This window comes from Glycine max, chromosome 12, assembly GCF_000004515.6.
Source record: "Glycine max cultivar Williams 82 chromosome 12, Glycine_max_v4.0, whole genome shotgun sequence".
Taxonomy (NCBI): Eukaryota; Viridiplantae; Streptophyta; class Magnoliopsida; order Fabales; family Fabaceae; genus Glycine; species Glycine max.
The window spans coordinates 41488401-41514288 of NC_038248.2; the positions used below are offsets into that span (position 1 = coordinate 41488401).

At 34.0% G+C, this 25888-nt stretch overlaps 2 protein-coding genes across 7 annotated transcripts; one reads left to right on the top strand and one right to left on the bottom strand.

Annotated features, from left to right (window-relative positions):
* The first annotated feature begins 2588 nt into the window (after positions 1-2588).
* On the top strand, positions 2589-6535 carry LOC100805595 (SUN domain-containing protein 3). 5 transcript variants are annotated; one of them, XM_006592929.4, is made up of 5 exons: positions 2589-3286; positions 3365-3506; positions 3592-4748; positions 4859-4944; positions 6270-6535. In XM_006592929.4, the coding sequence occupies exons 2-5, from the start codon at positions 3374-3376 to the stop codon at positions 6517-6519; spliced, it is 1626 nt and encodes a 541-aa protein (XP_006592992.1). In that variant the 5' UTR covers positions 2589-3286; positions 3365-3373; the 3' UTR covers positions 6520-6535. The 5 variants fall into 5 exon arrangements, with proteins under 5 accessions (XP_006592992.1, XP_003539660.1, XP_040863618.1 ...); XM_003539612.5 differs by having other exon boundaries at positions 2589-3281; XM_041007684.1 differs by having other exon boundaries at positions 2589-3281; positions 3697-4748.
* Positions 6536-7757: 1222 nt separating this feature from the next.
* Positions 7758-25255, bottom strand: LOC100798346 (dynamin-2B). Of its 2 annotated transcripts, XM_041007682.1 has the most exons (23): positions 25162-25179; positions 24810-25071; positions 24682-24732; positions 24465-24585; positions 24255-24347; positions 23798-23859; positions 23574-23691; positions 23085-23427; positions 22664-22811; positions 21450-21551; positions 21238-21357; positions 20218-20301; positions 19912-20039; positions 18564-18648; positions 18261-18408; positions 16401-16477; positions 15274-15330; positions 12382-12526; positions 12125-12279; positions 10782-10895; positions 10622-10689; positions 9101-9270; positions 7758-8382 (listed from the first exon to the last, which is right to left on the bottom strand). In XM_041007682.1, exons 2-23 carry the CDS (start codon positions 24948-24950, stop codon positions 8144-8146), a joined length of 2769 nt encoding a protein of 922 aa, XP_040863616.1. In that variant the 5' UTR covers positions 24951-25071; positions 25162-25179; the 3' UTR covers positions 7758-8143. The 2 variants fall into 2 exon arrangements, with proteins under 2 accessions (XP_040863616.1, XP_003540554.1); XM_003540506.5 differs by having other exon boundaries at positions 24810-25255.
* Positions 25256-25888: the final 633 nt, after the last annotated feature.

Genomic DNA, 25888 nt, shown 5'->3' on the forward strand with positions numbered 1-25888 from the left:
AAGAGAACAAGAGCGTACGAATGAGAGGTAATGAGAGAGTGAGATTGACAACAAGTATCACCGTGTGGACACCACTGCGAATAAGGATATTATTTACGATGCAAAATTAGGAAATTTTTTCCATAATATACACAAAAAATTACCGAAATATACAGCCCCTTTCATTATTTACCCCAATATACAACTTTACTATTCACAATGTAAATTTGGATTGGGGGGACCCGAATTTACATTGTAATTTTTTAAAAAAAATTATAATTTTGAGTTAAGAATCACATTTTTTTTATTTTCTTTTTATTTTTTTTATTTCTTCAGAAATATATATAGGTAAAGGAGAATGATAAAATTAGAGGAAATTATTGTACAGTTTTTTAGTTACGATGTATATATTATTTAGCTAAATTTATATGTCGTTGACAATTTTGTTTTTTTTATGTACGTTAACTTAAAAAATGAGAAAATTAGATAGTAGTATTAAAATAAATTAAAAAACACAGTGAATAAATAATTAATACATCTTTCTTATATAATAATAAACATGCACTCAAAAAGTGCGATAACTCAGGTGGATAGACGAGAATAACAAAACATACTAAAAATACAATCGCAATACAAATATAACGAAACTAACGATAATTGAAAGATGTTGGGCAGGAAACCTGTTTTCTTCCATTTCGGTTATTGGTTTGTCAAGAATAGCTAAAATTTCTATTGGACAAAATCATTTCCAATAGTAGAATTTTACTAACACCATTAGTATGTCTTTGTCATTTTTCAATTATGTTATTTCATATTCGATTAAATTTTCTGAATACTTAGTATGACCCTGATTATTGAAAGAACACTCGTCTCACCGTGATTCATGAATTCCATTAAGAGGAATGTCAAATCTTATTGGATTTGGTATAATGAAGGAGTAACCTAAAAACCCACTTTGGCGTGTTATTGTAATACAAAATTGCATCATGAGTAGGAGTGATAGTGGATTGAAAGAGTATACCATTTGGTGTTCTATTGATGGTACATAATAATTTTGTATGGCCAACACATACGATTTCTAAGTGCACATTAACCTTGTTTAAACATGATCATCATTATTCAATTGTAGATATTGAAAAAATATTTCCACTTTCATCTAGTATGAAATAAAATTAGTCTTTTATTTCAATTATAATTTTGGTTTCTTTTATTTTGTAATTTTGATATCTCTAATTTTTTATGCATGATTTTAGTTTTTAAATTTTATAAAATCTGTAATTTTGGTTCATTTTTTAGTTTTTTTAATGTTTTTTTTGTCTAATAATATGCTAAATCTAACATTATTTATTTAGGTACCACCAAGAGATAATTCAATTAAGGATTAAACCATGATGGTAACTTTTCTAAAATGTGAGGATTGGAATTGAAAAAAAAAAGTGAGATCAAAATTGTGGACCAATAATTAAAAGAGAAGAAAAAAAAATACAATTTAGCCTAATTTTTAAAGTAAAAAAGTTAACTCAGAATAAACTATATATTAGATGTCAAAGTGTAATCTTTATCTTCAAAATTCTATACATGATAAAAATTTCCAATTTTTCATTTTTTTTCGTAATGCCTAAAATAATGATTTTTGAACAATGTAAAAATTAAAATATGAAAAATTATATATCACTGTTGATATATTTAATAACAAAAATAGTTTATATTTAAAAAGTAATTATTTAAATCTTGTACAATATTTACCACTAAACTATTTACTACACAATATAAAAATGAACCAAAAAATATATATTTCATAACAAACAATTATTTCTATAACTAAAAAAATACATTAGTGATGAAATTTAATTCTACAGTAAAATATGTTTTGTGCACATTAAAATTTTTTGGGTACAATAATTTAAATAACTTTAAAATAACACTTTTAATAGGGGTGTTTGTAGACCGATTTAGGTCGATTTTGACTAAATTTATGACCAAACTCAATCAAATTTGATCGATTTGATTCGCTTTTCACAATTTGTTTTTGAAATCCAGTGTATTCATGAATGGTTGGACCAACATGTTACCAATTTAAATTTATTCTTTTTTTAGAATTATTATTTTATATTATTATTCATCCAAATATCTCATACAATTAACAAGCACAATGTTATCAAATGTCTAAAAATAATAAAATTAATTTATTTAATATCATCAACATAAATTCTAAGATAGACTAGTACAAACTAAAACAAAATATCATTCAATAAGATTTAATCACAACTATTCTTTATACACTATTTTCTTTTTACAATGAGCTTTACTGTGACTAAATTTGTTACAATATATTTGTGAATGAATAAAATATGACCCATTAATATTATAAACATAACCAAAAACATAATATGAAAAAATGTAAAATAAATAACAATGTGCTTGAAAGTACTTCAAGAAATTGTTCAAACTATTTAGACTAATTTGAGTCAATTGAGATTCAGGTATAATCATCGGTAAGTACATAGCCCTACATGTTAAAGAAGATAAAAGAAATAATATGCAAAAACTATTTTATAGTTCCTTTTCTGATAATATATTGTTGTCGACATCCATATAAAGCAGTTTCTTTTAGAATCTGCACACAAATATATTGCTTAATGCTTAGTAGAGGAGTATTTCTAAAGAGACCTTAATTTCTTTTCAATAAATCTCGTGCACAATTTTCTTACTCTAACATCTTTTCTCTTTCTTGGCGATGAAGATCTCGTACGCAATGAGGGCGAGGTCAGAATTGGGGAGGCTTGGTGAGCTGGTCGAGCAGAGAAGGGAGGTCGTCTGTGACGGAGACGACGACAGGATTCGGAGGCATTATCGACGATGGTGTTGGCATTGACTCTCTTGGAGTGGCCCGATGAGAGATGTGTGAAGAGATGAGCCTGTCAGTATGGTGACCAAAATGCATAGAATTCATGGTTGTGATGAAACTCAATTCGAAACATACAAATTGATCGAAGGGAATCGAACCCATGACTGAGACTCAATTATGGTTAACCATTGAGCTACTGTACTTAGTTGGTATATAGACGTGAGAAATAAAATATATAGTTATTGTAATTTTTATTGTTATTTTACACGTCTTTATATGTTTTAATTAATGACTCACCGGTTGAAGGATTGGGTCCTTAAAACAGCACGTACGTTCCGTGTTTTGACTTGTAATTGTATCTTTCTCAATTTTGCTTTGTAAACCAACTCACACACGCAGATCCATCGATTCGTCAACGCGTAATTTTTGGAAGGAAAAGCCCACCCCCACCCAGGTGAGGTGAGATGAGATGAGATCCCTTATTATTGTATGATCTGATCTGAATAAAATGAATTGAATGTTAATTGTGTTGAGCAGTGATGTGCAATGCAGAGATCACGTGAAGCTCTTCTACATAGAAGAAGAGCTAAAACTGGGTCTGGCTATAAACTCTCTCTCTCATTGCTTTTTCTTTTGTGGCCTCTAATCTTCCGCGCTCATGGTTACCCCGCACCCACAGGTAAATAAATTGCAATTATGGGTCTTGCTTTTGAGAATAATCAAAACAATATTCTTGTTAGTCACTTTATTATCTATGGATGTAGAGTCTAATTGGAAGCAAAATAAGCAAGGACAGTGTAAAACCTCTAATTTTGCTAATAAATGTTTGCTCAAAGAAACTCATGATTACATTCTCCCTGACCCTGAAGATGCTGAGTCAGTCCCAAATGATAGTGATACTCCCACTAGAGAGGATGTGCAAAAATCTGATCACTTACCTTGGGCTGTGCCTCTTGGTCTTGATGAATTCAAGAGCAGGGCAATTAGTTCTAAAATTAACTCTGGCACTGCTGGTTCATCTGGAAGTGTAATGCATAGAGTGGAGCCTGGTGGTGCAGAATACAATTATGCTTCAGCCTCCAAGGGAGCAAAAGTATTAGGTTCTAACAAAGAAGCCAAAGGCGCCTCTAATATCTTAAGCGGAGACAAAGATAAGTATCTTCGCAATCCATGTTCAGCCGAAGAGAAATTCGTCATCATAGAGATTTCTGAAGAAATCTTGGTAGATACAATACAAGTAGCTAATTTTGAGCACCATTCTTCCAATTTAAAAGCTTTTGAACTTCTTGGCAGTCTGAGCTTTCCAACAGATGTTTGGGTTTTCTTTGGGAATTTCACTGCCTCAAATGTTAGGCATGCTCAGAGGTTTGTTCTTCAGGAGCCAAAATGGGTGAGATACCTAAAATTGAATCTTCAAAGTCACTATGGTTCTGAATTTTATTGCACACTAAGCGCAGTTGAAGTTTATGGTGTGGATGCTGTTGAGAGGATGCTGGAGGATTTGATACATACTCAAGATAATCTATATGCACCTGGAGATGGTGATGCTGATAAAAGGACAGTATCACCCCATCCTAATCCTCCTGAGAGTGAAGATGTTCATCAAAATAATTTTGGAGATCCTGCTTCAGATATCTCCTCTGCAAATCATGAGAAAGTAAATAGTAATGTTCCTGATCCAGTTGAAGAAACCCATCAACAAGTTGGCAGGATGCCCGGGGATACTGTTCTCAAGATTCTGATGCAGAAAGTTCGCACTCTAGACTTAAATTTGTTTGCTTTGGAGCGGTATATGGAGGACTTAAATTCTAGATATGTCAATATTTTCAAAGAGTACAGCAAAGACATGGGAGGAAAAGATATACTTATACAGAATATCAAAGATGGCATTAGGAATCTCGTTGACCGGCAGGATGCTATAGTATGTGAAATCTATCCTGGATATTGTTGGCATTAATTGTATTTAATTATATGAAAACCATTATTATTCTACATTTAATTCATTTTGCAAATGATTTGTTGCCCTTGCAGACAAAAGGTGCAAGTGATCTCAAATCTTGGAAGTCCCATATTTCCATGCAGTTGGATCATCTACTCAGGGACAATGCTGTTTTGAGGTGAGAGTTTACAACACAAGCTTTCTGTAATTTATCACTATATGAGCGTAAGAGGCTAAGAGCTAGTTCAGATTTAGTAACTGGTTCACTTTGAGAGTATCTTTAAAACAGTAGAGTAGTTGAATATCTATGACAATTAAGGGAAGAAGTTTGTAATAGTGCTAAAACACTCAGTAAAATCACAGTTTTGTGATGAAGAAGAAAAACATAAAATTTTAAATCTTTCTATCAGTAGTCTGCTATGTAGAATAAAATTTTAGAATTATATGGCTTGAGGCTTGCTTTTTTTTTGGAAGGCAAACATAGATATATATTATTAATAATATCAAATCAGTACCAGAAGTACTGATGAATTACACATAAAGACAAGACACTAAGAGTGTCGCCTCCCAAACAAAGCAAGCCCCCCAAAAATCCACTACAAAGGCTTGCTACTTAACGGCATTTTAATTTTATGACTTTTATTAGTTACTTTATGCATATACTTTTAGATATTAAAGGTACTTTCAGTTCAACCACAATTTGGCATTTGATCAAGGCTTTTGTTTCCAGATCAATGACTAAACCAATATTTAGAAATGGTTTTTGTTATCTTGCGGAAAGGAAGCTTAGGGAGGGGCGATTGTCTTATCCCAAGGCATACTTACAAAAGACATTCTAACTAAAGACTACCAGAGCTTTATGTTTTACCCCCTCATTCCACCATCTACTTTATTTTTATAGGGTGGAACTGGGTTAAAGAATCAATTTTAGCAAATAAAGTCAAAGCAATAAAAGATTGTTTCATAGTCAGGGCTGCTGCTAGTTGTTAATTCCATTTGAGGGAAAGAGGAATCGTAGCGATACTCTCTTTTTAATACCATTCTCTATGATTGACTTAAACTAATTGAAAATCGCCAATTTTGATGTGTCCTGCCTCTCTTTTAATCAACTTACCAAAATTGGTGATTTCCAATAAATTTAATCTTTATTTCTTCTCATATTATTAGATGCAATTCCACTGTTTGATGTTCTGTATATTTATCATGAAAAGTGCCATTTAATAATGGCCAACCCAATGGGCTCATGATTCATGAACATTTTATACTACAGTGCCTAAGGTGATTTTGAAAACCTTGGCCATGAAAAGAAAAATATTGTTTGCCATAGGACCAAAATACTATGAATAATTGAAGATAGTTGTCATTGTTTACTGTTTCTGAACCTTGCCCTCTGCTTTGTGGTTGCTGTTTGATATCAAAGCTTGAACCTCATTTTCTTTTCCTAATGGATATGCTATTAAGTATTTAGTTCTTTGGGATCTGATTTTTTTCTTAATAATTCAGGTCCGAGGTTAATGAAGTCCGCAGGAAGCAAACATCTTTAGAAAACAAGGGTGTGCTAGTGTTCTTAGTGTGTTGTATTTTTTCATTGTTAGTTATATTACGGCTGTCTCTAGATATGGCTACGAGTGTCTATAGAGTAGTACTGAGTGTTAATAGAACAGATTGCTCCAGGAAATTTTGTGCCGTTAGCTCATCCTGGTTTCTCCTATTATTGAATTGTATCATTGTTATTTTTATATTAACTTTGTGATAGTCCATTTTTTAAATATGTTGTTAACTTGTGTGAGATGCTTGGTGATTGTGTTGTTTCTTTCAATATAGATATAGAAACTTTCTTCAAAGTTCTTTATTCATTTTCACTTGCAGTGACTAAGGTGGCTTTGGTATTGCCGGCAATTTTAATTTTTAAATATTCGTGTTATAAAAAGGCTTACATCTGTTGCAATAAAAAGTCCCGTTTTATTATGAAAATAAACATAACTTTGGAGATAGATAACAAAAAAAAAAAGAGTGATGCAGTTGATCAATATGACACCTAAAGAAATATTTGTAGTCCGAACCACAGGTGATAAATTTAAAAATAAATTAAATGCTGGCCATGTTGAAGTTTTTGCATGATTACGTTTTAGTCAAAATAAATAATATTCTTAACACTCTGGACATTATATTGTAGGGGTATTTTCCTTGTAAAATATTGTAGGAGTATTTTTCTTGAAAAAAAAAACGTGAATAGTTGAGAAATCATATTAAAAGTGATTAGTTAGATTTTTCAACAAAAAATTAATCATTAACAAAAAAAACTAATTGATATTCCACGTCAATGTTATAATAACTCAAAATAAAAAATAAGAATGTAAGCAATTCAAGAATAAATAAAGCTATTTCGTAGCACACTTGAATGTCAAACGAAAATCTCTCCTTTTTCTTTTTTTTGAAGATCACGTGAGGAAGGTCATCTCCAATTGAACTATCAAGTAGTATTATCCTCATATAGAAATATAGTGCATGCTTGAAAAAATAATTGGTAACGCATGTCAAACACTAGTCATATCTGATGCACAAGCAACAATGCCTAGCTTGTGTGCCTTTAGTATTGACCTGAAAATAGCAAAGGCATGGATCAAAAACGTGTCTCCAAACACAGTGCATCCTAATACGTTCTAGAAACTCAGTTCTAAGACTAAATTTAAATTTTACACCATGCTTCAATCACAAATCAATTTTTTTTTTCAAATAGGAATAAATTTAAAAGCTTTTTCGTGTAGACTAAATTAAAAAGAAACATCGCATTAGGAACCCAAAAAAACACCCTAGCAGTATGCCATCTGCAGATGACAGACAAAAACACAATTTCAACAGTTAAAAAATAATGCAACGACCAAAAGTTTAATTAACTTAACTTAGTTAAGTTAATTAAACTTTTAATGCAACGACCAAAAGTTTAATTAGACCTACATAAAATATGCCCATAATTGAGATACCCCAAAATGGTCGTCACAAACCCATCAGCGATTGTGTATTATTTCAATCATTACAAAACAAGATACATCGATTGCATCCAAAATGAGTGCAAATTCTAGACAAGAAAAAAAGGAAACAGTAAAAGATATTAAAGTGAAAAGAATATTGAATAGCAAAACATGATAAATGCATTCAAGTCCACCTTGATACCAAACTTCCGGATAATGACACAAATGCCCGGAAAACATATACTAATAAACTATAGTCTTCTATTTACACAAACATATCCTCAGGTACATATACCGGCAGAAACAAAGAATTGGGATGACCGTATGAAATGGGGCGGGAGCAGCCTCACCCTCCAAAAATGTATCAAAACAGCAACTGTCAAGCAATCACCAATCAGCCACCTGTTAATATTTGTAACCTGAAGAACCTGGAGGAGCAGGAGGCAACCGATTAGGTGTTCGGCGGCTGCTAGAGTTGGAACCAGAGTTCACATCACCATTTTGTGCAGGATCGCTAGAATGTCGACTGTGACCATTGGATCCCGATCTTGATGAACCACTTCGACTAACAGGGCCATTGGCAGCTGCATCAAAGGCAGATCTCCAGTCATCACCAGGTCCGCTGCTGCTTCTTGGGCTACTCTCTGCAAAACAAATAAGTAATGTAAGTACACTAAAAGGAAAAACACAGAAAAAAACTACTATCAACCGAGAATCCAAAAAAGGAAAGAAAAAACATGTGTCAACAAATATTAACTCCCGATACAATCAGGCTCATTACCAGGATAAGTAAGGTTTGGATCCATTTAAATCAAATGGGAAAGTGAACTTTACAAAATAAAATGCAAATTGTAACTACTAATTAAAAAAAATCATGGTGAATTTTAAGACATCCATAGACTGTTATATGAATCTATTTTATTAAGACTGGGACAAAACAGGCACTCCATGCCTGTGTAATCTTTAAAAAATTTAAAAGAAAAGGATAATAGAAGTTAAATAATAATGGGCGGTTTGCGAGATGTAACGGTTGCTATGGGTTGTTTGAAGAGTGCAGTTGCAGGGGTTAAAAAGATATTTTATAAAGGTAGTTATAAGGGTAAAATGGGATAACATGTGTACACCAAAACTTGGTATTCCCTTTATGTATAACGGTGGTCAATATGTTCAGGCTATGAATGTAACAGAAAATATCAGAATACGATATAATGGTACCATAATTCCTAATAATATTCAATCATCAGTGATGACAAGCTTAGGCACTTGAAAAACAAAAAAGAGGTGCACAATATGTTTAACTAATATTGATGACTCACCCATCTGACAAATATGTAAATGAGTAAGAAAGCAGCTTACACATACCTGCACTACCATTTGACCAGCCAGAGGCAGCAGCTGCTCGGTTGTCATGAATACTCAATTGGCGTGTCAATTTTGAGAGAAGGGAGGATTGTTTCTGGATTCGATCTCTTCTGCGCTTAACATTTTGATCTTCTAGAAGCAGTTCCTCAATCTTAGCTGTGCTTTGAGCACTAATCACAGAAACATACAAAAAATGTTAACAAAGACCGACATCAAAGCAACAACTGAATACAAAAAATTGTCATTGTCATATACAAAACTGTAACATACAGATTAATTACATTGTAACGTGTACATGAACACTTGAATCAATAATGAATTACGAAGCAAAATTACTGTATTTGAACACACACACACACACACACATATGGGTTAGCATCCTCATTTTTTTTCAGACAAAAATCCATCACACTCAGTTAAATAACTGATTAATTGATAAAACAGCCTTATAATTTTTTTTCAAATTTAAATTGAGTTACTTCAACCATCTCTTTTCTCTCATATACAGCATGCATTCCCCATTGAGGCTGCTTATCCTATTCCTAATTGAGAGTTATTGTCACATTGCCCAGTTTGGTCATCATTCAGCAATATTTGCTTCAACCTATATCAGTTTTCCCTCCACATTTGGAACATTGAAAAAGTTTCTTTCAGTGTGTTGAAGCACACTGCAATTTACTTTGAGAAGAAAACAAAGAGTAATGCCTTCCATGAGATAGAAAGCGTGGACACGAAACATCTGTATGGTGTTTTAGAGTAAGCATAAAAATTGATTACATTGGACTGACTGGTGGGAAGAGTACAATGGCGTCTGAGCAAGAAAACAGAAAAAATTAATTAAAGTCTGATATTTAGATAATTTTCCTGAAGAGATTAACCAGCACACAAAAAACAGCCAAACACATCCAGAAACCTTTTACAATCTCTCTAAATAACAATAACCAAGTTTTTTCCCTCCAGCAGAGGTTGGATACATGGATCAAACGACATTAATGCTCTATTGTAAATCAAGTAAAAAGGCATGTGATTGACTTCTAAGTCCCTCTTAATTGTTTAGCCTGGTTTTCTTGGTCACCTACCTCTAGTTACCAAGCTACCCCCTATCTATATCTCCTTCTTGGTTACATGTCTTCTCCGCACATGCAAAAAGACTACTATATCTTCTACAATAGGTGCCATCCTAGCTTTTTCCCCTAATGCATTCATTCCTAATCTTGTCTAGTTTGTCCACTCATCCAATGCAACATCCTCATCTCCATTACATTAAAGTTTATTCTCTTGTTGGCTTTTTATCTACTAACATTCAGTTCCATGATACATTGCAGGCCTGAAGCTGTGCGGCAAAATGTTACCAAAATTATCAGTCACATTCCAGAAAATTTTGAGGGAATGCAAAGAGAATTTAAAGATATTTTATAATTTCTTTATGTTCCTTTAAAATCTTCAAGAATGAGACTGAAATGCAAGGAAGAAATTTAATGCAAGAGAATAAGAATAAAAGGCATAAACAAATTTCTGAACCTGACAGAGCTATATAATTGATTCAGCATGTCTTCCTTAGCCTTTTCAACTTGACAAAGGACAACTGCCTGTAAACCAAGCAACCAGAAAATGCATCAAAAATTAACTGGGAAAACTGGAAAAATTATAAAAATGGCAAATGCTAAAAACAGAAGCTTACCTTTGGAACATTAGCAGCTAAACTATTTAAAACTGCTTCAACATATCCACGAACTTCTTGTGACATCCATCGGAGTTCTTCCTCAGGGTCAGCAGGTCTTCGAGCCATTGTGTCCTGAGACGGGATATACAAAAATATAATAATACATGGTCAATAACAACATTTATTTATTTTTAATTGTTATGCAACTCCTCAGCTTAGACTGACTCAATCAATATTTCCTGAGACTGAATCATTCCAGTGATACATTTACAGATTTACCCAAATGATATGATAATCATTATCACAATTTCCAACATATCTTTGATTACCTATTCTGTAAAGTTTCTTGTTAATTTTTTACGGTAACAAAACATTAAAATAGCCACTAATGCTTGAGTAGGACATTAGACTCCAAGGACTAGGGATGTTTACAAATTGATTGAATGTGTAGTAGGGGATTCTTAAGACCAACCCTTTAATGGTTGAATAGCTCGGTAGGATGGGGTAGAAGTATTATTTCCCTAAATTTGTTTGGTTGGGTTTGTGGATCCACCCAACAACAAACTCCAATGAAAGCTTACATGAAGTTCCTTATATATTCAATAAAAAAATATTAAAGATCCATAAAATTTATAAATGTCACTACTTATTGCTTAATCTATACCAATATAATTCTGTCCAGGACGGTTGTCAGCTCCTGGTGTAATTTCTGCTATTTTTGTTTTGCATAAAAGTTGAATGCTTTTTGGCTTTCTTTCTGGCATGCAAGGAAATGCTGCTCTACTATTTAATAATTTGTACAGTTTTGTTAGATAAGCATTTTAAGGGGGAGAGAATAATCTGGACTCCGGCGATTATTTAGAGAATGGAAAATCTTACTATTATTCTAGAGTAATATATAGGTTCTTAAAAAAACTTAGTGGAGACTTTCCTAGGCAAATATGAATGGAGTGCAACTTCCTACACACTAATACCCATGAACACTGTATGCATTTTATCATGTGACTGAATCTACGTACATTAAGTAATTATTTCCAACAGTATCAAATGCATTTTGGATTTTATCTAATAGTCTCAATTTCAGTTTTTTAACCAACACCCTAATAGCACACATAAACAGAAAATTAACATAATTGTATATAAACAATGGTTTTAAAGTCCCGAAAAAGACATCAATTATGTAGAAATCAATTAGCATAAAAACTTTGAATAAAAAATCATAAGATTAGTAAACTTATATTAAATGGTTAAATGAGGCACAATCTAATTTCAAAGAACTGACTTTTAATTACAAGCCTAATGAATGCACCATAAACAAATGCAACACGTGTGATGAATGCCTTTAAGCCACAGCAACTAACCAAGGAACCATCAGAGAGGCTATGCCTCATAGTAGGGGCACCATCAGATGAGATCCTTATCTGTCCTCCCTTTGCTTGTATAACTTGACTTATCTTTTTAATCCATTCAATCTTATCAGCTGCACTTTCAGCCTTCAAAACAACAGCACTGTGTGCTGCAAGAGAGAAACACCTTGTAGTTAAAATGTATTCAGAATTTTACAAGAAATAAAAGAGTGCATATACTATTGAAAGCCATATCAACAAGGGAATTTTACCTTTCAGAACGGTTTTATAAGGAACTCTACTGGTAATTTTAAATACAAGGTTGACTTTGCCAGAATCAGGTCCATTGGACTTCTTGTCCTTTGAGCTTTTGGATGGAGGATCCTCTTCATCCGCAACCTCTTCAATGTTACATTCCTGCATAGCAATTTATTTTGTATGCTTATTAAGACTATCCTAGTGGGATTAGGCTTTGTTTTTGCTGGTTATCAAGACTATAAGTTATGCATTACTCACTCATTGACATTATAAAAATCAAAGCCAGTACATACTGCAAAAGTGTGGAACTTACTTCAGTAAATTACAAGTGGATATTAGCAGAAACCAAACATAGTAAAATGTAAAGCTTTAAAGTTGAGTTCTAACAAACTTAAATGTGGAGCATCCACATCCAAGTAGAACATCCAAAACATCCTACATTTAGATTGAATAAGCATTTTCCAGCAGAAAGAAGTTAATTTTGGCTTGTTTGTATATTCCAAACTTACTTGAAGGTGACTCCGTAAGCAATAGTATAATACACCAACATCTCAGAGATTAAGAAGATCCTTATTTCTGGTCAGGATAAATAGACTAAAGGTTTGCAACCAATGCAAAAGATTTTGATGAGTAAGTGAATGCGTAAAAGTCCACTAACCACCACCACCCCCAACAGTGCGCAACGGTTAGTACTCTCCCCAACCCAGAGCCTAAAAGAGCATAACATATTTTCCAAGGTTAGTATGGTCTATTTCATTCCTTTTTTCTTATTTTTATCCTTCCTGCTGGCAGCTTATCTAGGAAATGGACTTCATCCTGCCAGGCACCCCTCACAACTTAAGGCTGGACAAAACACAGGCACCGAATTCCGGCAACAAGAATTCTAGTAGAGTTAAAATGTCATTAAGCAAAAATCAAAATGAGTGTGTTGTACATTACATAGATCTTACAGGGTAAAAGATGAATTAGAAATTCTTAATTTCCAGAGTTGTTTCATAAGGATGCAGATAAAAGCAATATAATGGTACTAGTAGATCTAAAATCCAAACATCTTACTGGGTAAAAGAAGAGAAATTATTAATTTCCAGAGTTGCTTCATATATGAATTAAGGATGCAGATAAAAGCAATTTAATTGTACTAATAGATCTAAAATCCAACAAACAAACATTCAAATGATTATGCTTTCATATTATCTACTGCTTACTTGTTAACAGTTAGAAATTATTAGTTTCAAGAATTGCCTTCACATAAAAAGTAAGCATTTAAAAATAAAAACCATATGGTATTTGCATTAATGTAACCATCTTGCAATGTCAATCAACAAGCTAAAAGTAACATGTAGCCGTGACATCTAAGCATGAAGTCTTCAATAGTCAGAATTAAAGGTAAAGGGGTGGTCCAATGCACGACCTAGTCAGATGTGGGGAGGGTAGATAATGCAGCTTTCTTCTAAATATATTATCCAGAAGGTTTGCTAACATGTGTGAAATGTGAATTTGGTACATGTGTCAACTTAACCTTAGTAATAAAACTCCAAAATGTTTGCTTAGGCAAGGACCAGACTGATTCAGCATTCATATTTGCATTTTGTTAAACATCAGTTGTATTAAAAAAGTTACCGTTGATTTATTACAAGACTTCAACAGTCAATGAAATTTTCTGGGAAAAAAATCTACTATTCTACCTTGTTTCAAATTTAAAAAATAATAAATAGAAATAAAACATGGGGCGTAATATTTCACATTTTAAAGGTTTTATAAATCATTATATTTCAAACAGTGTTATCAAATGGCGGCCATGGCGGAAAAGCGTGGCGGAATTTTGAAAAAACGCCACAAATAGCGGTGGCGTGGCAGGTTACTAGTGGCGGCCGCCATAGCCATGACGGGTCATGGCAGAATAGCGGGAAAGGTGGAATAGCGGCCCTTTTTGTTTTTTTCGCGGTAGGTGTTGGGCTGACCCGACCCAACCCGATAATATATTTTGAACAGCGCAGCAGCCACGAACAGAAACAGAACAGCAGCGGACCAGCACCCGCACCCATCAGCCACCACTACCAGCAGCGACGACCGGCAGCAGCACGACCCCGCGAAGCAGCAACCAGCACCCGCACGACCCCGCGAAGCAGTGACCAACACCCGCACCCAGCAGCATTGCAGCGACCAGCAGACCAGCAGCACTATGAACGGTGGTGACGAACGGCAGCGCGAACGGCAGCACGACGCACGGCAGCACAACGGCGAAGACGAACATTGTGGACAACGGACAGTGGTGCCTTTTTTTTGTTTATTTCTTCTTTTTCTTTGCTGTTTGACACCCATTTTTTATGTCTGCAGCTTTTGTTTTTCGTTTTTCTATTTGACACCCTTTTTTAATTTTTGACAGCCATTTTTATTTTTTTCTATTTGACACCACTTTTTTTTTCTGTTCAGTCCTCTTTTATTTTATGAACTCATGAAACTTTTTAAACTTTTTTAGTTTATTTGAATGCAATCCATTGTTTTTTTCAATTTCAATGAGTTTATTTTGTGTTGGTACTTGGTTATTTATAATTATATATATGTATTTTTTTTTGTCCGCCATTTTCCGCTACGCCATCCGCCATATTTTTATGACGGATTTTTGGCTTTCTGCCATTAACAACACTGATTTCAAATGATCCCTTTTGAAGTCTAAATTTTACATTTCAAAACACAGAATTAGAAAAACACAACCATAAGGAAATTTTGATAACAATTACTAAATTAAACCACCAGCTAAGTGCAGGCACTAGCAAAATCTATTCAAGCAAGTATCATGAATTGCTTAATTGAGAATTCCAACATAATTTATATGATTCACAAAACACAGTACTGTAAAATTTATCAAATATTGAATGTACATGATTAATGAAAGTACTCCATACCTCTAATGTAATAACACCGCGAAAATGTCTTTCCTCTTGTTTTTTGGTATATCCAAGCTGTGAAGTTGAAAGGTTAAAGTCAATATCACACAGTAAATTGTATTAAAAGTGGCCAATTATATATCTCATATCTGAATGAATCAAGATGCAACACAGATTCAAACATATGATAAACAGTGGAAATCTGCAGGAATTATCATAAGTGAAAACATCTATGAGCATTTTGAAGCAGCATAATTTGTCAGAATATTTTAAGCTATTCTGTTATTAGTCATATTTAACCAGCTTATACAAATATTACTATTCTACTACTCCTAATTATTGTGTTAGTAGCATACAGTTAGGATGTCTTCAGACTATTGTAGGATATCTTTAACAGTATAAATAGCAGTTCCTGCTTTGTATTAATATATCATATTTTACATAGTATCTCTATTTTTCTTTCCTTATTTTCACCAAAATCCCATGCTTTCAACATGGTATCAGAGTGATACCATCAACCATTGCCTACTCCTGTTACAATACCTCTGCCTCATTGCAAACCTATAATACTCCTTTCTCTTGTCCACTATTTTCACCCTGATTTAACTTTCAGTGGCTGTCTCACGTTTTCAGGCAACTCTCTGTACACAAGCTGACATCTTATGGCAGTTGACTGCCATTTTTTTATCAACTCAGGGCTGTTTGGCCTGTTCCCTTTTCTTGTCTGAAGCTCAATGGTTTAATCAATAGAAAGCTCTTATACAACCACCACAAAGTTAATTTCCAATGAATATCCAGTCATCCCCTACAGCCTTTTGCTTCGGCTCCAACATCCATCATCCCTGCTTTGTTTGATTTCTTACTAGGATATTACCACTGCGCCAATGTCCAACATTGTATATTCATCTTAAGTCATGGTATTATCTTTAGGTCATGGAGCCCACATTATATTTAGATTATTTTCTCCAAGTGTCCCTATTTGTAATAAGCTTACAGGCTTCAAGCCAAGTAAATTTGAAACATCTTGCGAATTTCAAAAGACTAGTGTGTTAATCAGAAGACAGTGAACTTGATGTAGGAATAATAATGATAAAAGACTAAAGAACACTGTAAATAATTTATCAACTCGGCCAACAGTTACCAACCTTTCCTGTCTTCTCATTTAGCACAAACCATCGCCTGCTCCAACCATTAGTTTTTGCACTTTTCTTTAACAAAAATCCTGCAAACAATAAAGAAAAGTAGTTTTAGTTTATTAATAATTTTGAAATATATACTTTGGCACATTACAACTTCCAAATTCATGCATTTAAGCATTAGCTCCCATGCCATTCTAGGTTAGATAGCCAAGAAACAGAATTGAAAGAGCTTTTAGTCAATTAAGTTCCTTTATGGTTAAGTTAATAGAACATATTCTAACTAGAATGTCTAGAATAATAATAGTTAAGAATTTCTAAAGAATTTTCAACATAACAGCAATAGTAATCAATAGCAGTGTTCCACCCCCCAAAAAACCTATGGCAGGATGGCCCCATATATATATATATATATATATATAATAGTATGTATTTATTTAATAATATTTTTCTTCTTAGTATTATTACATTAATTCTATTCTATTTAATACATTTAAATATTATTATATGTTATATATTTGTCTATATTATATAATTATAATACATAAATATAATTATGTTTTAATATTTTTTCTTTTTTTATGAACATTATAGAGTAACTTATAGTATAAAATATGATTAATAAAAAACTGCAAAATAAACCCTTCTCAATTGTAAGACTGTTTGGGGAATTGGGGTGGAGAATGGCCCAATTTGAGATGCAGGCTCAACACCCTTTTCACCCCAAAAAAACATGGGTGAGGAGGAAGTGGCTGCTGACAGGAAGAAAGAGGCTAGGGTTTTCTTCTTGGTGAGAAGGTGTGACATCTGATTGGAGGAAACTAGAAAGAGGTACTAGGGTTTATTTGGGTGAGAAAGGTTGGGCATGCACCCCAAATAGTCCTACAATTGGGGAGGATTTTTTTCTGTTTAGTTTATATAATATATAATTATGTATTATTATTTTTTTCTCTGTTATTTTTTCTATACTTTTAAACATTATAGAAAAAATATAACATATTAACGTATAATAATATAAAATAGAAAATTGTAATAAAAAACTTCGTACCCCATTGCCCAGAGGCTCTTCGCTATGCGAAGGTATGGGGGAGGGATGTTGTACGCAGCCTTACCCTTGCATATGCAAAGAGACTGTTTCCGGATTCGAACCCATGACCAACAAGTCACCATTATATATATGTATATATATATATATATAGAGAGAGAGAGAGAGAGAGAGAGAGGAGAGATTAAATTTTGTCAAATTTTATTGATCCAACTGTTGAATTATATCTACATATTACCAAGATGCTATGTCAAATTTTGTCCAAATTGAACAACAAAAAAAAGATAATCAAATGATTCATATTTTAGTATTTTGAAATGTTTATATTATGTCGATTTTAGTCTATATGTATGAGATAACAAATGATTTTCAATTAATATGAAATTTTGCATATGTGATCTATGTGAAAAGAACTTTCACTCCAATGGTGAGCTTTAAGAAAACATTATCTAGTTGAAAGTTATAAAATGGTGTAGTAGTTATCAAAGTTACACCGGTGTAATTTGATCCCTCCTCAAATATACATACATACATACATACATATATATATATATATATGAAAAAAAATTAGAATAATGGTCATCCCACTACTAATGACTACTATGATTTCCACTGAACTAGTTTGGTACTAGTACCCAAATCACAAATCAATTCAGTATATATAATTTTTTTTCCTGATAGTTCCAGGAGCATTCTCTCAAAAACTCAAAATTCAGAAAGAGTACCTACACAAAAAAAACAACTTAATAGAGTGCTGAAGGGGGAATTGAGACTGCAAGAAATTTCTATCAGCAAAATGTAGTAGCATATAGAATAGGACAGACCTGCTGTTATTTCTCCCTCAGGACCAGCAGTCTTTAAGCCTGAGCCTTCTTGCCCTTCTTTCTCTGCCAGACCAGATTTGTCCTTTTCCTTCTCTTTCTTGTCCTCCTTCATTGACTTCATGCTTCCACCAGTTTGGGGACTAGTGGCCTACAATAAGTTAACAATGAGCCACTTTAAATTCAACAAGTCACAAAAAAAAGAGTAAAAGTAAATCAACAAATCAAAGTTACAAAAGCACAACTCATTCTTAAAGATTTTTTAAAGTTTAATTACAATCCATGTTACAGTAGTAGACCACCTACCCGGTTAAGTATAGATTGCTCAGCATCTTGCCCTTTTTTTGAGGATCGGCCCTTCAGCTCCTCCTCTCGACGTTGCCTTTCCATCCTAAAGTAAATAACATAGAATTGCTAGATAAAAAACGACTTCACAAATATATATTTGGGCGACATCTAGATGTATAATGTTATGTATGAGCAAGGACTAGAAAGAATTTCATGGTTAACTATGCAAAGCTATTCAAAATAACTATCAAATGAAAAAATGCAGCATGCTCATAAACAATTGTCCTTGGTGAAAAGGACATAGCAAATAGATCCTGCTTAAAAAAATTCCAGCCACCAAATTTGCTCTGTCAAGATAAAAGTGGGATTGATTTGATAGAGCCCAAGACCACATGCCCAAAGAAGATATTGACCAAATCAATTATGACATAGACAAAGATATGGAGAATTTACAGTAGAAGGAAATTGGGACAGAGGGAGAACATCCAAGAACACACTGGTCAAGAAATTTTACCTTCAAATTAACTTTTGAACTTGAAAAATTATAGAACTACCAAACAATTTTAAATTTAAAGCTCCTATTTTAAGCTCTAAAATAGCATTTAAGCTAAAAAGGCCAGGTCAAACGCTATCAAAAAAATGCCACAAAAGATGGAGTAATAGATAAGAGCAGAGGCACAATAATTTGCAATAATACAGTAGGATCCAATGGCAATTCTTCAGTTTCAGCATAATTTGATCATCGTGCTTCAAAAAATGGGACCCTAATCAAATAATTTTTGCTTCAGAAAGGTCAATATGCTTTAAGCAATGGGAACCTAGTGGAAGTTTCTCTCAGACTTGTTACAGGGACCCGACCCACACTTCACCAAGGTGAATTCTGTGGGGGAGTATTGATAGACCCCAATACCAAAGTATGTGCTACAATGGTTGAGAAGTAGAAGGACAAACACACAGGGAAAAGAAGGACAATATGCAAAACACAGAGGATACCCAAGTTATTAAGTTTGGATTATAACCAAATGTTGAGCTACCAAGGAGTAAACAGAGGGAGGGGTGAGAATTTGGTTGGAAAAAATGAGACGGAAAGATATGTAGTATGTGGTAGGCATGAATTAAGGAGAAAGGGGAATGAGTTAAGGGCAAGGGCTACAGGTTATGTGCATCTGCAAAACTCTAGACTTAGCTTTTACTTTCTGCATTTTCTGTTCTTAGGTAGTGCTAGTGTCTCCATTGTTTTTAACCCCCCCCCCCCCCCCCTCCCCAAAAAAAGTAGTTGCTAACAAATAGACAAATAAAGAGTAGGGAACAGATCACCCCAAATGAGAGAGGATCTAGATCCATTCAAGAAATATGTCCAAATTACCTCCTTTGTACCAAGCGAATGAAGTGTTGAGGTGGGACAAAAGCACGCTCCATATCAACTAGTGCAACCACCATTTTCTTTGATTCATTCTTAAACCCTTCTAGCGCGGCGGTTGCAATAGCCACAACCTTGAAAGATTTTTAAACAAGGTTATGAAAGAGAAAGTGCACTCCCCACCTAGGGGATACCTTTAAGAAGAAAATGTATAAAGGAACTATATGCAACAAGAAAAAAGACTCAAATTTAACATGATATATTAATACAGGTATCAAGTAGAAACAGAAAAACAACAATGAAGTACCATACCTCTCTCTTGAAAGGTGGGTATCTTCCCAAACCACGGGTAGCATTGGCAGCAGACGAAACAATATCTATCAGGACACGATGCACCTGAACCATAAGGCAAAGAAAATCTCCATGAGTAACAAGTGAAATAGAAGGAACAAATGCACACAGTGAATCAAATTCCAACATTAGCTGCAAGGTACAATTACAACGTAGGACTTTTGATAGAAACTCATTTTTTTCTAATAATAAAGACAATGGAGACTAGCTCCTTACAAGAACATTAAATGTAGAAAATGAAAGATAAATCTACTGTTCTGAAGATGCATATCACCACTTAGTCCAAAGCCCATTCCTTTATTCCTCCAATTCATGCTCTATCATGTACTAAACTATTGTAGCCTCTTATATTCCCATAAGCCCATTTCTTCCCAACTGCATTCCATCTCCCACTATTTCTTTCCAGCCAAGTATTCTGTTATGCTCTATAACATGAACATTCATGTTATTTCCTATTCTGCCTTCCTCAATAATAGCGGTCTATCAAGTTTAGTTGAATTAGAATCATAAAATTGACATACAATTGACAGTCATCATTTACATGTGCTGATAAGAACCTTGGGAGAACCACACCACAAAAGCCAGCTGTTGTAGTCGGAGAGCCCAAGCCATGTAAACCACACACCAAAATCTCATACTTGCAATGTGGGACTCAAGTCCCATACCTTGCAATTGGATCCTAACATGTTCTTTGAGAGGAATCTTGAAAGTTATTCAAGGAATCCTATCTATTTTTTTTTTAAAAATGTATAGTTCCACTACAAGTAACATGTTTTCAAAATAGGTAGAATGAATACATCCAGATGGAAGGGAAAGGACAAAGAATATGGACACTGGATCCAGACTTCAAACCTAATTGACAAGCCAAATGAAAATATAAAGAAAACCACTACAAGATATAAGGAACAAGCAACAATCATTTAGAAACTTGAGAGTAAAGTTAAATATAATTCAAGTTCATTCTACATGTAAAAAAATTACCTCATCAACACAAAGACGTGACGGCTCTTTCGCAAGCTCTAGAACACCTTTGATTAGAGATCTCAATCCCTTTTCAGGGGAAATAAGATAAGGCTGATAACCATCTGCTTCTAACACAATCTGGTAACAGACAAAAAGGGTAAGCAAGAGTAATAGCATCCCCCACCCTAGGCAAAAAAAAGATATCAACGGATCAGTGGTTCAAAACTTACCCTCTTCACATTGTTGATATCAAAATGCCTATCTAAAGGTAATTGCTTCATTCTATCAGGAAATCTCCCCTCAAAACAGGAAACAATTTTCCAACCAGCTCCCTGCCAGATAATTAATAGTATATAAAAAAAAGTCCCAAGCAACATATATATAATTCATTATTCATTAACACAACATGAAAACAAATTGTCACCAAATGCTGAAATTACAAAATAATTCACTAATCAATTAATCATATATGAGGCTTTCTTCATTTATTCCTCCATCATAGCTGTGAGCTACATTTGAAATAAGCTATTGTAGTATTTGTTATTACAATTCAGAATTGGGTATGTCCAAGTATGTTGGATCAGCTTCTTCACGTTCACTTTCTAGAGATTGGCAAGGAAAACAAAACATGGTGGCAATGTGTGGTCTAGGGGATTTTGTGGTGGTTTGTATGGTTGGAAAGGAATGCTTGTGTCTTCAAAGGTGTATATGTTCCTTTAAATTTACGTTGTAAAGAACTGTGCATTGTGTATATTGCTTCTCCTTTGTGTGGAGCACATGGTTTACAAAAAGATTGGACAGCTCTTCCAGACTGTTTAGTTTTCCAAGACTTTTGCTTGTGTTATTTCTAATACAACTCTCAAAAAAAGTAATAATATTTTTAAAATAGGAGAAAACAAAGGGAAATTGAGTGATACCCATAAGTCAAAGTACACTGCAGGTGCATGTTTATATAAATTGAGGATATTCTGTTTTATCTAAATCAGAGATTACGTTCCTATAAACTGCAATTATTGATAGAATCAGAATATTAATACTGATTTTCAACAAATATAATAATTCACACTATCTAAAATTGCATTGTAGTAATAATAATAATTATTGCATGTAAACCAAGCAACCAACTACATTTTTTATCCACAGCACCAAAACAATTATTATGAATATTAAATGCAAGTTAATCAAATATGCTCTTCTCTATTCTAAAACCCCAAATATGTTCTTTCTCAATTCTAAAGCCTCTCAAGCTTCAACTAATTAAAATTAAATTGGGCCCAAAAAAATAGTTCCTTCAATAAAAAAAACTAATACTAGAATAGATATGGTACTATATACAAAAAATGAAGCTAAAGATTAATTGGGGCTGAAGAATAACGTTCCCAATAATAACTAACATAAAAAATAAATCTAATTTAACTAAAATATAAGATTTGAGACAGCAAACCTCGCCAGTGGTAATGTGCTGTAGAAACTTATCCTCAAATTCACGGCAAAGTTCCAAGGCTATAGCACGCGTACCCTCTGAAGTGGTGACCATAGACTCACCAAGCCTGGCCAATTCATCCTGAACTATCTGAGACTTCCCTTGTAACCTTAACAGTGTCAGTAAAGTAAAGATTAATAGAGTGCACTTTCTAACACAAATCATTTTAGTAAGAAGTAAGAACAGTTATTTACATAGTAAACAAAATATGAAAATTAAAAACACAAAAGACTATACATAAATGCCAAGAAACAAGAACCATTGATCTATTATATGGTTCTTAGTTTCCCACTATTATAAACAAGAACCAAGTCAAAACAACAATACTTATAATTAATTAAATAACTAATGAGAAAATGTCATTGCACTACACGGAACTTACCCAGAAAGAAGGTTAGGAAGCCGAAGCTTCATACGATTCTGAATCTGGTGTGCCAGGGCATCCACTAAAGCAATCCTTCCAAGTTTACTCGGAGGAGCTCCTGTCAATATGGACTTGAGGCTTTCACTCTCTGCTCTCCATGCAGTTTCTAATGAATTTTCAGAACCAGCAGATCCAGACTGTGCCGTAGCTATTGAAACAGATTGACCGATCAATGCAATCCAAGGGATGTCTGATGTTTTTGCAGGACCCTGATTCAACAAGAGAGCTTGTACTCCAGCCAGTGCTTTTTGGTCTGATGCAGCTTGATCTATTTTACTAATAATGCCAATGGTTCTGGTACCTACGAAAATATGTTTTCGCCTATTTAGTCAATTAACAATGGCAAAGCTAATACCTAATAGAGAAGGAAATCAGACAAGTACTCAAGAAGAATTCCACAAGTTTTATTTAACAATAATCCTAAAAAGAACCATGCAAACAGTCTACCTTCTCCATCATATTCCTTTGCATATTTTAGGGCTCGAGATGAAGCAATTTCAGGTGCTTGAGCTGCAGGTACAATAACTAGCAAAATGGCATCATTGTGCTCTGCATATTCGCTAACCTATGCAAGGACCACATTAAATAACATCAGAACCCCAAAACTGTTCAATGATAAAAAATAAAAAAATAAAAACCAACAAGTGTGGGAATCAATTCGGGAAGGTTACCAGTGATTCATCCATGATGCGCTGATCCAACCCAGGTAAATCAACCAATTTAAGAGGCGGTGCTGGGAAGAGATAAGATGATAGAAAGAATGTTAGGAATTTGGAAATTTAGTTTAAAAAAATAAAAATGGTACGACACATATAACTGGATCATGTCAATAAATAAACTGATTCACTCTTTCAGGGGTCAATTGAAAGCCAACTTTCAGTAATCATCTGATATCATAACATACTAATTGTACACAGCAACAAAAAACTCAAAAAGTATTGTGAAGGACTGAAGGCTACTGTAATTTCAAGAACTATTTTTTGACAAACAAACTTCATTGTGTGGTTATGCATGAATAATCCAAAAAAACATGTTACGATATCAGGCAATTAACCTTTTCAAAGCTGTATAATTCTATCAAATTGCATAACCTGAAGATAGTAAGGTAACTAAAACAAATCAACAAACCTGTGCTCGTGCGGAGCTTTAAATAAATTTGATCCCGACCCTTGCCAGAGGAACTCTTACTCAGTCTATCCTGCAACGAATGTCTCAAAGCACCTGTGGCAACAACGAAACAATGCACATGAACGTGTTCATCAGTAAAGAAAAAGAAGCAAATTGCACAGATCAGCCACTTTGGTGCGCGCAGTTTGGAAGAAGAGAATAGGAACTGACTTGCGGAGACTAGTTGTGACTTGTTGTCAATCTGCAAGATAATGGATTTGCTGCTCAACGAAGTGTCACGCTGCAGATCAATGCATATAGGAGCCCGAGTAGCTCCGTTCTCACCAGTAGGCTGCAGAATAATACAAGTTACCACACTCACTCTCACAGTTTAACTTTTCATAAAAACAGAATAGGGTTTAAGAGTGAGTTTGGAATTTGGAGTTACCAAAACGGGATGTCCAATCAAACTGTTGAGAACTGCGGATTTTCCAGCACCCTACAAAAATTGGAATTGAAGTGACCGATGAAAAACGACGACGCAGAAGAAGAGAAAAACGAAGAAGTGAGACTTACAACATTGCCGAGTGCAACGACGTTGAGAAAAGTAGAAGGTCTTCGGGAATTGGAGGATTCATCGACGTCTTCGTCGGCGAGGAGCGCCGCGGCTTGGCGCATCGAATCGGCGAGCTCCGACAAGTCATCGATCGCCGCCATGGATGAATCGATCAATGGATCCTAAACAGAGAAACTTCGTCGTCGAACCGAAGGAACTCGCGCTCGCCGGTTAGGGATCGATCGGAATCGAACCCTAAAATAGAGCTTTGGCTAGTAGGATCTGGAGGAGAAAGGTATGAATCAGATCTCTGAGTTTCTCTCTCTAGAACTCAACAAATGGGGGGGGGGGGGGGGGGGGGTTCGTCTTTACCGCTATATTCAATTTGTGATTCAGAAATCTTAAAAGCACACTTTCTCTCTCTTGCGCGTTTTGAAATGGCACTAGTCCCAGACCGGCTTGCCTTGTCTCTTTATTTTGAATGGTGTTTTGTTTCCACCTAATAAGTAAGAGTTGTTTGGTTTGACTATTTTCCGTTTTTATTTTATGAAAATAAGAAATGGTGATGAAAATGTATTTGGTTAAATTTTTGAAAACATTTTTAATGAAAATGAAAATAATAAAATTTTGTTTTTAGTGTTTTCTGTTGAAAACAAAATCTCATTTTGGATAAAATGAAAATGCGATCATAAGAAATGTAATTTTAAACAAATTTAAAAATACAAAAAAGATAAGAAGTCAATATATCATAAATTTTCATTGTTTTTATTTCCTAAAAACAGAAAATAAAAAGTCAAATCAAACATATTTTCAGAATTCTAACATTTTGAAAATGAAAACAGTTTTCAGAAAATGAAAACAAAATAAAAATGTAAACCAAACACACCCTTAAACTTTTTTTTAACACTCACTTTTGTTCTTAAATATATAATCATCATCTATCATCTATTGATATGTTGATATACAAACAAGGTCCATACATGTTTCGGAAAATACCAAAATACCCCTAACATGTCGACATAAGAAGCATTGTCATTCTCATCCAAAAACATCCCATCATTCTATGTAATTTATTATTTTGTTGTTTCCAATGTGTGCT